Source organism: Globicephala melas, chromosome 7 (assembly GCF_963455315.2).
Source record: "Globicephala melas chromosome 7, mGloMel1.2, whole genome shotgun sequence".
NCBI lineage: Eukaryota > Metazoa > Chordata > Mammalia > Artiodactyla > Delphinidae > Globicephala > Globicephala melas.
The window spans coordinates 44,174,263-44,188,641 of NC_083320.1; the positions used below are offsets into that span (position 1 = coordinate 44,174,263).

At 35.4% G+C, this 14,379-nt stretch overlaps 1 protein-coding gene across 5 annotated transcripts in view; it reads right to left on the minus strand.

Moving 5' to 3' along the window:
* Positions 1–2,785: 2,785 nt before the first annotated feature.
* Positions 2,786–14,379, minus strand: part of PMS1 (PMS1 homolog 1, mismatch repair system component) — a 98,447-nt gene continuing 86,853 nt past the window's right edge. For 4 of the 5 annotated variants that reach the window (XM_060302146.2, XM_060302147.1, XM_030847686.2 and 1 more), the window contains 3 exons: positions 11,534–11,664; positions 7,516–7,676; positions 2,786–3,151 (listed from right to left, as the gene is read on the minus strand). In XM_060302146.2, coding sequence (XP_060158129.1) covers positions 2,987–3,151; positions 7,516–7,676; positions 11,534–11,664 — 457 coding nt within the window. In that variant the 3' untranslated portion in view covers positions 2,786–2,986. Of the gene's footprint in view, positions 3,152–7,515; positions 7,677–11,533; positions 11,665–14,379 lie in introns of those variants that run through there. The other variant, XM_060302148.1, reaches the window with a different exon arrangement.

Here is a 14,379-nt window from a genome sequence, read left to right on the forward strand (position 1 = left end):
TAACTGACAATCTTGAGTCACTTTTTATTTGGTTCTGCAATAAAATGTATGATTTTTCTTTCAGTACTTACCCTTCTTTGTTTTGTTTATGGTAATATCAACATTTGAAGTGGAACTGGTAAAGTACTAGATCAGCTGTGGGTACTCAGGCAACTCACAGTTAAGTATTCTGGGTTCTATTTTCTCATCTGTAAAATTGTTTGGATTATATCACCTCAAAGATTCTTTTTAGCAATTATGAATCCAAGAACACTGGTTTGCCAAAATTAATATAGAATTGATTTCAAGAACAAGTCTAGTTCACTTAAGTACCTTAATATCATTATTGGTATTTTTAATTTGCTTGGCAACGTCGGTTTTTAAGTTAGTGAGTCACCTTGGGTCTCCAATAAATAGATCATATTTACATTCTTAGTTAAGAAACATAGGCTGCAGTGGAATGGCCTATAATTCCTGCAGTCTGAAGCCACAAAATGTGGATAAGATCATCGAGAATCAAACAGCCAATGAAAATAACATCAAAAATCTATCCACCTGAATTCAGGTCTAACACTTTTCAGTACGTTAAATATTTGAAACCTCGTAGGCACTGCGAGACCACACATGGCGGGACTACACAAGGTGAAAGGTCCATCCAAAGGGGCCTTCGGGCCTCACCACCGCATGGGTTCGGCGTCACCCCTGTCCTATGGCCGAGGGTGGAATGCTAAGCAAGGCCCTTGGGTCTCAAGAACACTTTGGGAGGATCAAACCTTAAGAATCCTCCCTCTTCCCGGCCAAGCCGTAACCTAGCGAGAAAAATGGGCAATTTGGGAGGCTTTCCTTTCCCTCCCGATCTCCTCGCATCGCCCTTAATCCCCATCAGCTTCCCAAACTGCAGCGGCCGTTACCTCCATCCTAGGAGCCAGGGCTTCGCAGACGCTTCCGCCTACTCCAGCCATTTTGTTCCGTGGTCGGCGACGGCACCACCTACTGCAGCCAATGCTGCTGCTGCGGCTGCTGCTGCCGCCGCCGCTGTCGTCAGGGCCTATAGGGGATGGGGAGGGTGGTGCGTGGGGGCGGGACTTCCGCGCCCTCTTCGGGAGCCAGGAGGCGGGGCCTCAGCAGAACTGGCCCCGATCCTGCCCACCAGACTCAGTAAATTGCAGCTCAAAGTTGATTTAGCATTGCTTAGAGTGGCATTAGGGGCTGCTTTATAATTTTCTTCTTTTCCCAAATACTTCCGTAGACTCTAACGAATAGGGCCTGCTTCTCATGGCAAGCAATGAACGTGGTAAGGAACACGAGCTCTGGGATTGGAGACTCCATAGTACCTACAATCCTAAATCTGATGTGAACATTAATGAGATCATACAAGGTAAGTGCACAGTGGATCTAGTGAACAAATGATAAATACCTGCTGTCATAATTACTACCTTGACCTGATAGAATCCAGGACTGGAAAGAAAACGCAAAATGAGTTTATTCATCTAAGAAGCCATTGTAGGACCTCTTAATAGATTACTTCAGCTGGAAAATGACCCCAAAATTTTGCTTAGGATTGGTACAAAGGATGATGCAAATTTTATCTTTCTCAGTATCTCTCTGAACTTCTCTTTCCTCAATTTACCCAGTAAATTAAAAAGGATTACTCCCAGAAAGGTCTTCCAGAGAGGGGCCCCAAGTTATTAAAGGGAATAATGGGAAAAAAACCTCTAGTATTTGGGTTGTTGGAAACAGGACAATGTTAGGAAAAAAGTCCTGGCTACAGGTATAAATTATCACTATTTGTACCTCTTAACACAAGTGTCTTAAGAATTTTAAAATTCTCCTTGAAAACTACAGGTGGTGTGAATGTGGGGACACTGTATCCTGTATATTATTTTATATAACAAATATATTCACTAAAAATCATGTTTCAACTTTTTGTAAATTAAGTACTTTGGTGCACTTGTGGGATCTGTTTTTTTATTAAATTTTTTTATAATTTTTTTTTAACATCTTGGGATCTGGTTTTTGAAAGGACACATGCACAATGAACACTCTATCTAAATTTTGTTAAAAATCTGTATCTTCCTATGTCCTGACAAATTTTAATCCCAGAGCCCAATAATTTCCATATAAGAGACAGCAACTTCTTAACTGTTACTCCCAAATAGAGGTAAATAGCAGGGTTTTTGAAGTTATGTTTTATCTTCTTTCTCTGAATTTCATTTTCTTACTTTTTCCCCACTCCCTCTCAATCCTACTTTACACAAGATTGATAACTTCTGCCATATATACCAGCTGAGTCTGTGATTCTCCCTGCACAGGACTGACCCATTGTATTAGGTCAGGCTGCCATAACGAAATACTATAGACTCGTGGCTTAAAAGCACAACAGACATTTTTTCATAGTTCCAGAGGCTAGAAGTCCAAGGTCAAGGGGCTGACATGGTTGGTTTCTGGTGAGAGCTCTATTCCTGGATTAGAGGGCCACTTTTTCTCTCTGTCCTCACATGGCAGCTGGGGTGGAGTGGTGGTGGGGGGGGGGGATGGGGGGTGGGAGGAGAAGAGAGAATGGGCAAACTCTCTGTTATTTCTTCTTATAAGGGCACTAATCCCACCATGAGGGCACCACCTCATGACTTCATCTAAACCAAATTACCTCCAATACCATCACACTGGGGGCTAGCGCTTCAATGTACAAGTCTGGAGGATACAATTAGATCCATAGAACCTAGCAAATCAACCACCCAAGAATAGTAAGTATTTTTCTATTTGGAGTTTACAACCAATAATTATTATGAAGGCTGGTTCTTGAGAATAAAATGAATAGTCTATATTAGTTTATTTAAGATTTTTACAGTTTTGGAAAATTTTTTCAGTATACAAACAGGCCAGTGAATCCTTACTTATAAAACAACCATTTGACACATGATAGTACAAAGACAGTTTGAAACCCAACTCATATTACTTTATGACCATATCGATTTCAATAGTAACAAATTTTCTTAAACATATTTAATCATGTAGCTTCTGGGAGATGGGTTAAATGATGAAAAAATGGGCGACCATGAACACAGCCTTTAATTTCATTTCCAAATTGGTGCTTCATTCTGCAGATAATATCCTGGATGTCCTCTTTTGATAAGTACATGGGTAACTGTCTAGACAGACGCACTGCTTCTCCCTGTGGAGAGAAAGCAATACATTTTACAGTGATATACCCTGAAGCAGAAAACAGGTTTTTACTGGCAAGGAGGAAGACAGAAAATTGATTATATTCTTTTATTATTTACTCACTCAACAAATATTTATTAAACACCAATTATGTGCTAGTCACTGCTGTAGGTTCTAGGAATACAGCAGAGAACAAGACAAACAAGATCCTTGCTCTTCTAAAACTGACATTCTAGTGCAGAGAAGCAGAAAGATAAAAATACAAAGACAATTTCAGCGACTAATAGTGCACAAAATTAAACTGGGCAACGTGATAGAGAGTGATTGTGTGATTAGGAAAAGCTTCCTCCAGGTGACAATTAAGCTTCAATTTAAGGAACTATGATGCAAAGATGATGGGGAAAGAAAAGCATTTCAGACAGAGGGAACAGAAAGAACTGAATGGTCAGTGTGGGAGCAGGAGAGTTACTAAAGTGAAGAGATGAACAAGAAAAGGAGTTAGGCAGGGGCCCCATCACCCTTTGGGACAGGGTAAGCAATTTGGGTATTAATCTGAATGCACAGGGAAGTAACCAGAGGGTTTTTAAGCAAAAGCCTGACATTCGTTTCACATTTTAAAACAATCAGTCTGGCTACTTTGTGCAGTATGGCTTGAGGCAGGTCAAGAAGAGAAGCAGGAGTCTTGCAGGCAGTCTCACTGCAGTCCTGGTGAGAGCTGTTTTTAAAAATTAATTTTATATATATATATATTTTATTGAGTGTAACATACAATATTATGTAAGTTACAGGTGTACAATATAGTATTCATAATTTTTAAAGGTTACGCTTCATTTACAGTTACTATAAAACCTGGCTATATTCCCTGTGTTGTACAGTATATCCTCGTAGCTTATTTTATAAGCTAATCATTAATCCCCTACTCCTATATTGCCTCTATATTACCTCTCCCCACTGGTAACCACTCAATTGTTCTTTATATCTATGAGACTGTTTCTTTTTTGTTATTATATTCACTGGTTTGTTGTATTTTTTAGATTCCACATATAAGTAATATCATACAGTATTTGTCTTTCTCTGTCTGACTTATTTCACTTAGCATAATACCCTCCAAGCCCACCCATGTTGTTGCAAATTTTCCTTCTTTTTTATGGCTGAGTAGTATTCCATTGAATATATACCATATGATAACCTCAACAGATGCAGAAAAAACTCTTGACAAAATTCAACATCCATTTATGATAAAAACTCTCTAGAAAATAGGCACAGAGGGAACATATATCAACATAATAAAGCCCATTTATGACAAACCCACAGCCAACATCATATTCAATGGTGAAAAGCTGAAAGCATTTCCTCTACCATCAGGAAAAAGACAAGGTTGCCCACTCTCACCATTTTTATTCAACACAGTATTGAAAGTTGTAGCCACAGCAATCAGGTAAGAAAAATAATAAAAGGAATCCAAATTGGAAAGGAAGAAGTAAAACTTTCACTGTTTGCAGATGACATGATGCTATACATAGAAAATTCTAAAGATGCCACCAGAAAACTACTAGAGCTCATCATGAATTCAGCAAATTTGCAGAATACAAATTAATATACAGAAATCTGTTGCATTTCTATACACTATCAGAAAGAGAAATTAAGGACATAACCCCATTTACCATTGCATCAAAAAGAGTAAAATACCTAGGAGTACACCTACCTAGGAGTACACCTACCTGTACTTGGAAAACTATGACACTAATCTAAGAAACTGAAGATGACACAAACAGATAAAGATATACCATGTTCTTGGATTGAAAGAATAGTTAAAATGAACATACTACTCAAGGCAATCTATGGATTCAATGCAATCTCTGGTGAGTTTTTGACTAGGGAGATAGTAGTGGAGATGGAGGGAGTTATAAAAGACTCCTGACATGAGTTGGAGGTAAAGTCAAGACTTGCTGATGGACTAGTTATGAAGGATGCAGAATCAAGGATAATTTTTGGTATGGTAGTGCTGTTTTCTGAGATAGGGAAGACTGACAGTTTGGGGGTAAAATAGCATTAGTGAAGTTGGCTTGTTCTAAGATTTATTTTTTTCAAAAATTGTTTTACTTCGAAGATCCTGAATGCTAACATTATTCTAACCACATACTCTCTCCCATTATCTTTCAGATCATCCTACTTCCTTTATTCCAACTAAATCTATTCTTCTTCTTCACTTTGACCTTTAATCTCCTCAATCCTTCCTAATTCTCCTGGCCCACAAGCACCCTTCTGTCATCTTTCCGTACTTCAGGTGTGAATAGTTAGTGAGGCATTAAAGATACTATCTCTAGCTTCACTTCCTGCATTCCCTCTAGATTCCAACTAGAATCTAAGGGCAAGTTCTTACTAGAATCTAATTCTCTTTATATCCCTCTAGGATTAAACAGTTTCTTATATATAATATGTGTTCAAATTTCGTTACTCACCCTTTTTTTCTTACACCATATTCCTCTTGCTAATCCTTACCCTTGGATAAATTCTACCGAGCATTGTTGGAGAATCACAAAACTCGCTGGCTGGATCCAATACCAGTATTAGCTCTTATGAGCCTTTAATGTCATTTGAATATCCTATTCTTCTCTAATCAACCTTCTCTTGAAGTACCTGCAGCTCTTATTTTCACATCGTTTCCAATATACTCAAATCCTCAAGTGCCTCCCCAGCCTCTTCACTCTCAGCAGATAACCTCTCCTATTTCATTACTACATATATCATACATGACTTCTCTCAAGTTTACCTCAAAATATTCTTACTTTCACTTTAAAGCTCTCCCCTCGTCTGCTCTTGATTCAGAGAATGGTTTCACCTTTCTAAAGCTTATATTGTTAACTCATCTCCCTTCCTGCCTCTTCTGGAACATCTGCTCTTCAATCTTTTACTGTAAGACTTTTTCAATGAATTCAATACAAACATGTTCTCTTTTTGTCCCTTCACCACCATGTAACTTGCTGCCTACACTTTTCACCACTGCTCCCACTCTTTCACTATCACTACTACTTTTCCGTTATGGCTCTCTTGTAGGATATAACTGCCATCTAGCAGCCACACCTGCTGGTCTTCTAGCAACTATACCCTATAGAGAATGTGATACTACTTATTTTTAAGTTTCTTTCCTCCCTTAACTTGTATATCCACTCCTCCCTTGATTTGTATATCCACTCCTCCCTTGATTCTTTTTTTACTCTTCTATCGTTATCTTCGATTCATCTTATTCAGCTTGACCGTCAATGGAAGCATAACTATGGTTCTGACAGAAGATCTCTTTTTTCCTTAGACTATCTTCCCTAAAAATCACATCCACTATTGCCTTAACATAATGAGAGGTACAGTATTAGTAAAAGTATTTGTAACTAATCCCAACCATTTTTTCCTCTTATTTCTGAAATCTTACTTCTTCCCATGTTGTTCTTCGATGCACAAAACACTACCCACAACTCCCTCAACCTTTATTTAGTTTATACCAACTCCTTCACAAGAAAAGTTCCAGGTCCCTAGAAACTATCAGTGTTGAATTGCCTCCACAATAGGTTGGCAAGTTCCATAGGACAAACCTCTTGAAGTATTCACAGAATGCTACTGACTATAATCTTCAGGAAGGGTAAAGAATGGACTTTCCTGTTGAGGAAATCTGACCCTCAGAATTCACGGCCCACCATGATCACAGTCTAAACAAAAATGGCTCATTTTTTAAAAGGAAGAAAATAAACTTTATTATAAAGTTCAAAATAACACGAGTCAACCTTGAAGGACAGAACCTCAATACAGAGACAATCACTATTGTTTTACCACCAAATGCCCAACACTTGGACATTTAAAACTTTATAACCTGCCTCCATCCTCTATTACTTTTGAATTTATTTTTTAATCCACTTTTACTTCTCATTTGTGGTAGATACTGCTAGAAAATGAAAATTTCCATTTATTCAATAATCTACATTTTTCATTCCCCCTCCCCTCTTTTGCTCTTGAAGAGATCAGGGCTTAAAATCACATTACAGTTCTTTTTAGACAAGTGTTTGGTATCAAGGTGGAGCAATTTTGAATCCCTTCTAAACAAAACAAAACAAAAAACTTCACAAAGTGTCTCATGCATAAGGCTCTTCCTCAATATGTATTCAAGAAATAATGTTATAGTAAGGATCCATGATAGAGTTTACCACAACCAGTCCATGATATGAAACTTTTAATGGAGTTTTTTTTTTTTAAATAGTATTTCCTCTTGCAAACAGATAATAAGCCTTATAGAAACTTTACTATTTTGAAACCATTTAGTATTTTATTAAGGAAAAGTTAAGTATCTTAAAACCTAGACAATCTACATAAGCTAATAATGCATACCTCTAAATAACTTATCACTTTGCGAGGTCTACATTCATAAACTTCCTTTGCATTTTTGTTTAATATAGCGTTAAGAATTTCTTTTAAATCCATCACTCCATAGAATGGAAGACAATTAGCCATTCCTTCTATTTCCAAGTAGTTTTCAGCAATGGAAACTCCTAAAGGAAAAAAAAAAATAAAACCACATATATAGTTAGTTTTGTTTAAACTATATTCCAGAAAATGTCTATTAAAAACAAAATCACTGTTAGAGTATTTAGTTAACCTTCATTAGACTTTAATAGAGTCAGGAAAAAGTTTCGTTCCTTAGTTGAAGAACAAATAATAATTTCGCATAGGATTTCACATTCACATTAAGTCGTAAGTGCTCGAAGAAACCACATGTGCTTTACATCATTTAATTTAATCTCAGTTACTGTTGTTCTGTTCCCTACATTTATTTAGAACATTTCTTACTTTGGAGAGAAAATGGAGCCCCATTATTATTTATTAAAATAAAACTGGTTTAAATGTTTTAACAACTGCTGCTGTTCAAATTCTATCCTACTGGTTTAATATCTAAAAACCTGAATTATTTCTATGATTAGTTTAACTTAACAGGTTATTAAAAAAATACTCACATAGTAACTTATTTTCTTCCAGCTTTATTGAGATATATTTGACATATAACACTGTGTACGTTTAAGGTGTACAAAGTGTTGATAAACACACATATAAACTACAAAATGATTACCACTATAGTAACTTATTAATATATTAGCAATTTGAGGAAATGAAATACTAATGTTTATTTTACTAGAATAATGTTTAAATCTGACATATTATCTATTATCTATTATCATATTATCTATTATTTAAACTAAATAATTTAGTGATTAAAATAAAACTATAAAGTAGCAACATGAGTGGATATATAATGGGGTAAAATATCCATAACAGCATATATTCCCAAGCATCAAATTTGGCTTTAGAATGCATTTTATGATTTTAGAAAATAGCAGAAATTTTTTTTCTTTGGTTATATCTGTGTAACAGTGTTCTTAATATTGGAGACCACAAAATGTTACCTATAAGTACCTATAAGTAAAAAAACAAACAAAAAAAAGAGACAGTCCCATGTTGGTAAGTGGTAGCTATCAATGGAAAAATTTTAAAAGAGGAGTGATGTAGCTTGAAGAGTTTCAGGTCCTGAGATGTCAACGACCCTATTCCTAACCTGTTCCCAGTTACAGGCTAGTTCCTTGACCTGAATGGCAGATGAACTGGTGGTATACTAAACAGAGAAGGCATCCTAATGTTATTCCCTGGAAACAACTGGAGAATAATATAAGAAGATACATAATCAAGTGTTAAGGGGTAAAATACAGAGCTCAGTGAAGGAAGACAAAATGAGAGTTTGAGCAACCAGGGGAACTTAAATGGGACTTGAAACAGGATTTAGATAGGCAAAGAGGAAGTAGCAGAATATTCCAGTTCACATCTTTTTATACAGAGAGTAAAATTTATCAGTCAAGAGACTTTTCACTATTGCTGCTTCTATACCATTTACAGTATGATTTGACTGAAAAGTCTAATACTGTCTACATGAATGCTGGAAAATTATACACATTTCACAGAATTATTTGTGGATATGGGTAAAAAGTATATGGCAACAAACAAGGAAACTGAGCAATATTTTAATATCTGTGCTTGCAAAATTTAGATATGAAAAACTTAGAGACATTTGGAATCACGTTCAAGAAGTTTCCATAAAATTCTGTGAAATGCTTCCCAATTTCCCGAAAATACTTCAATAAGTGGTTTGACAAGTTTTCAGTTCCTAAAATGTGTAATTCTTATTGATATAGAACAAAAGCTATTCTCATTAACAAGCAAAGTTCTTAGGGTCACATTCAGAATCTTTTTCCTTAAAGCCAGATATATTCTTCCTCTTTCAAGTGCTTTTATCTAAAGATGTTTTAATGACAACTGGCAAACTGCTGATCAAAAGTTAGTCCAATACAACAAAACTCTCACTAAAAGACGAAGAAATGGTCTTTAAGAAAACATGACATAAAAATTAATGAATGAAAAAATGGTTTAAAAAAAAATGAAGAAAAAAACGAATGCCTTTAACTTGATCTGTTACTGAGAAGAGAAATAATGCTGATGATAATCGAAGTAAAGTTAATTCCGATCAAATCAAGTCAGTTCGCAGATGACTGGCTTATTCATTTCCGTATCTTTGGTACCATGCAAAGCACCTGGCATTTACAGGACTTAAAAACATTCTCTACAAGCTGAGAGCTGAAAGCATCTGTGACACAGAAACTTACTGGGTAACTCAAAAACAAACATGCTCTTGGAACAGGCAGGGTAGTTATCCTAACTTAAAAAAAATTGTTGTGATAACATCTTTCATGAAAAAAAAAAGTACCTGCCACCAATGCCACATAGTTAATTAGGAAAATAGATTAAGAAAAAAACATCTTGCTACACACACACATACACATACATAAACTCCTTGCTTCACACTTCAAATAAATTTTTAAAACGTCAGAAGTCCTGAGGATGAAAGATTTCTAGGAGGACCAAAAAAATGACTACAAGTCAGTTCAGGTCAGAAAGGGGGTGCTGGAAGAAAAGAGAATATCTGAACACATACCATTGCCGAGTACTATGCTGATTTACCTAAGTACCTAGTTTGGTGCTAACAACTTCATGAAGTAAATATATCAATTTTAATAGGAAATCAACATAAATTAGTTAAGAGTTGGTTTTAAAGGCAGATTGCTTGGGTTCATATCCTGGTTCTACCACTAGTCTGTACCCTTAGGCAAACTTAGTTTCTCCATGCCTCAATTTTTCTATTTATAAAAAATGGGCACAGTAACAGAACCACAGGGCTATTAGAAAGATCAAATGAATTAATACATTTAATACTTAGACTACTGCCATGCACATAATAATTATTAGTTGCTATTGATGAGGTAACACTGAGGCCAACTGACTTTACCTACAACACATGTTTTTAAATGGCAGAGGTGGGATTTGGACTAACTCTTCACTCCAAATCTAAATATCCAGGATTGAGGTTAGGAGGAAAGAAGTTCTGGGTAGGTTTTCTTAAAACTGCTAGTCAATAAAGTTAAAATTTGGAACACCAAAGCATTTTCTGTATGTATTCCATTTCATGGTTTTGTACATTGTTTTTACTTATTTTCTTCTCATGTCTCAGTAAAACAATCCTTTAAAAAGTTTCTACATTGTTTTGTTTTTGTACACTTTGGTCATGGCAAGTTTAGGGGAGGGTGGAGGAAGGGACAGTGGAATCACTCTTCCTGGTACCTTTGTGCTGCTTGATACCAGATGAAAGCAAAGTAATAGGACAAGACTGGCCTAGGTAGCTAGGGCAGAAGGCAGTTAAGTATGGAAACTATGAAAGAACAGAGAAGGGGCCAGCCAGGAAAACTGAAGTCTCCTAGCCAGAAGAATTTTCTTTTTTCTCCCCACCTAGTGAATTTCCACAGTAAGCAAACAGTATTATGACAGGTTTTTTAGCAAAGCCATGGAATCAAATCATCCACTCTCCAAACAGTAAGACTGTTGATGCTACACATCTAATTGGCAAAGCAAGTAAATGCTTTTAAAAAAGGAAAAGAGATGTTTAATTTTTGTTAGTCAATTCTAGTACCCTACATGTCTATTTCTGCTTCATCATCTAAGGAGTATTTAATAATTCAGTTAGACACAGCAGGCAGTTTGCATATTGTGACAAAGGATGGCAAAAATTACAATTACTTGATTAGTTATGGAAATGCTAAAATACAAGGCAATGGACTGAAAGAGATGCTAAACTTGCTTGTTTCAGGCAGAGGTGACCTTTCTGAAGTATGACTGTTTTTACAAAGCTGACACTGTACTTTTGGTGAGACAAAAATATACCGTGATATCTGTAAATTACGAAACTCAAAAGTAACTTTTGGAACAAGACTTATTTTTCCAAGTCAGGAAGTATTAAACCACATTATCATACCTGGTATCAATTTTATCTTGAAACCATTTGCTGTCAGACGAGGATCGGACAGGTAAGTTGATCCACTGTATCTTTGGTCATCTGCTGTCATTTTATTTAAAATCTCTAAATAATGAGATCCATTAAAAAGACTGAAAAAGAAATTATGGCCCTTTAACTTATTAAATACGTAAAGTGAAATAAGAGACTTTACGGAGAAAAGTTAATCCGACGGCCCTTTAAAAAGTGTTATTATCACTAACCAAAATACAAAGGTATAAGGAGCCCTGTGAGAAACTTTACATTTCTGTTAATACTTCGTAGACCTACCATATATACAGTGTACAGAAAGGAGGAAGAATAGACACAAAAGACAGTTTCTATCTTCTAGAATGTTATACAAACTAAATGTGAAATTTAAAAAGTACTCTCTCTATAATACAAATGAAAACTTTATTTATAAATAATGCCATTTTATACCTTTATTTACAAAAACACATTGTCAAGTTATTGATGTAGCCCATCCTGTGTAATAGTCTATTGCTAGTCAAGGTTTCTTCAATAAGAAGGTAAGCATGTATCTTTTTCTCCCAAGAACTTATAAAAGTAATTCAGGGCTTGGGAGAGATACCTCCAGTATACTATAGGCATGGTATGTTTGCCAAAGGTGGCATACGCTGAGTGGAACTAGCCCTAAACAAAATTTTGAGGTGGCCAACGATTATCTAGGGCACAAATTAACGTTTCATGCTGGTTTTAGGCTTGGTCAGGTGCTTCGTAACATGTTATTTACAGTAATGTGTCGGTTACAGTTGACACCTATGTAAATAAGGCACTGTTCTATATTCTATCCAGTGCAGGATGATGAGCTGCTACTTCATTAAAATCTTGTACCCCTTGAAAATTAAATGAATAGATGATGTCTTTGCTTATCACCTCTGAAAGGCTGAGGACCCCACTGGCTATAAGAGCAGATATCATGGAGAGAACTTTGGCTATATAGCAGATGTGCGCTGTCTGGTCTAACCCAACATTGAGAAGACCAATCTGAGAGCCGGTGGCGGTGGTAGTGGTGGTGATAATGATATAGTATAGAAATTAGTGGTGCAGGGTCTACAGTTACTGTCAAGATTGGAATGCTAGATCCACTGCTTATATACTGACTGTATGAACCTTGGTAAGTTACTTAACATTCTGTGTTTCAGTTTTCTCGTTAAAATGTGGATACCTCTCATACAGTTATTGTGAAGATAAGATCATGAAAGCAAGGGGCTTAGTAAAGTTCCTATCATATAGTAAGAGCTCAATAAATATGAGCCATTATTGTTATTATTATTGAGCTCTTACTTTGTATTTTATAATCTCTAAATTATATACTCCGTTGAGAGATAAACTACACAACCTGCATTAGAACTCTGACACGAAAATTGAGCCCAACCCATAATTACCTTCTTTATGACTCAGTTTTTAAAAACTTATATTATTAACTGTGATGGGGATGTCATATTTCAGAAGAAAGGTGAAAACAATTTTGAATTAAGCTTTGTTGCTGTCCATGTTCAAATAAGAAAGATTTATTCTCAGGCCAGTATGGACCCCAAATAATAACTTTTAATTTATTTGTTTTTAAATAACAGAATGCCACAAAGAAGAATATTTTTAAAAACCTATAATTCATAAAGCACAAAAATATTTTTGAGATCTAAATGAAAATTTACGAATACCATTTAGAAAAGCAGTGGAGTATACAAAATACACCTTAGCTCTTTTTAAGTGAAGAAAAAGAAAAGTACTATCAGATTTTTGAACTGTTTTAATTAAGCCTAAGGCTGTATTAATTCTTTTTAATTCTTTCTTTGACAGTTTCCTAGCCGGTCTTAAAAGAAAACTGTAAAAGACACTGGGTTTTAATTATTGTGATTACTATTGCCTTAATTAAAAAGATAGCTTTATCAAATGTTTTTTTGGTTCTGGCCTGTTTTTCTTTCTGGAGGCAGGGTCTTTAACACAAGGGTTTAAATACATTTTTTAAATGATTTCTGATTTATTCTTGGAAGTCTGAAACAGAACGTTGGCCTCCAAAACAAATTATCATCTTTTTAATTTCAGGTTTTTATCTCCTTTGTCATAAATATAATTTCTTCTACCTATGTCAGACTAAAAAAGAAATATTAAGTACAAAAAAGTAAAATGTTAGTAGATTATTTAACAGTTATTTGTTTTTACAGAAAACAATTTGCTCACATAGGATATGAAAAGGAAATACCCCCATAACAATCTATCATAAAGTTAGTTCAGGCAACAATCATCAATGGATAAAACCATTAGATGGAAAGGTTATTGGGGAACTTTAAGATGGAACATCAGGTTGTCAGCAGCTGAACCCAGTGATAAGTGCCTTTTGATGTGATGAAATATGAAGTACATAGCACCACCTATTAAGCAGTCTTACCAGAAAGTAGAATCTAAATCTATTCAATCCTCCTGAGCTAACTTCCATTTAAAAATGGGAGAGAGAAAAACAAGTTAAACACCATCACAAGAAAGCAAGAGAGACAAATAGAGACAATGGGATATCCCAATGAACAAGCAACTAAGAATCTACATTAACGGTGTGATATTAGAAGAGATTTAAAATACAAAGCAAAATGTAATGGTTGGACCTTGTTTAGATATAAATTAAACTTAATTTAAAAACTATAAAAAGACATTCTAAGACAATGAGGAACAATTCCAAGGAATTAGTATTGTGTAACGCATGAAAAAAGGCATTGTGGCTAAGAAAATGGCCATTTTAGAGAGAAACATACTGAAAATTCTAAGGATGGGAATCATTCTAAATCCTTTAGCAAAAGGAAAAACATACA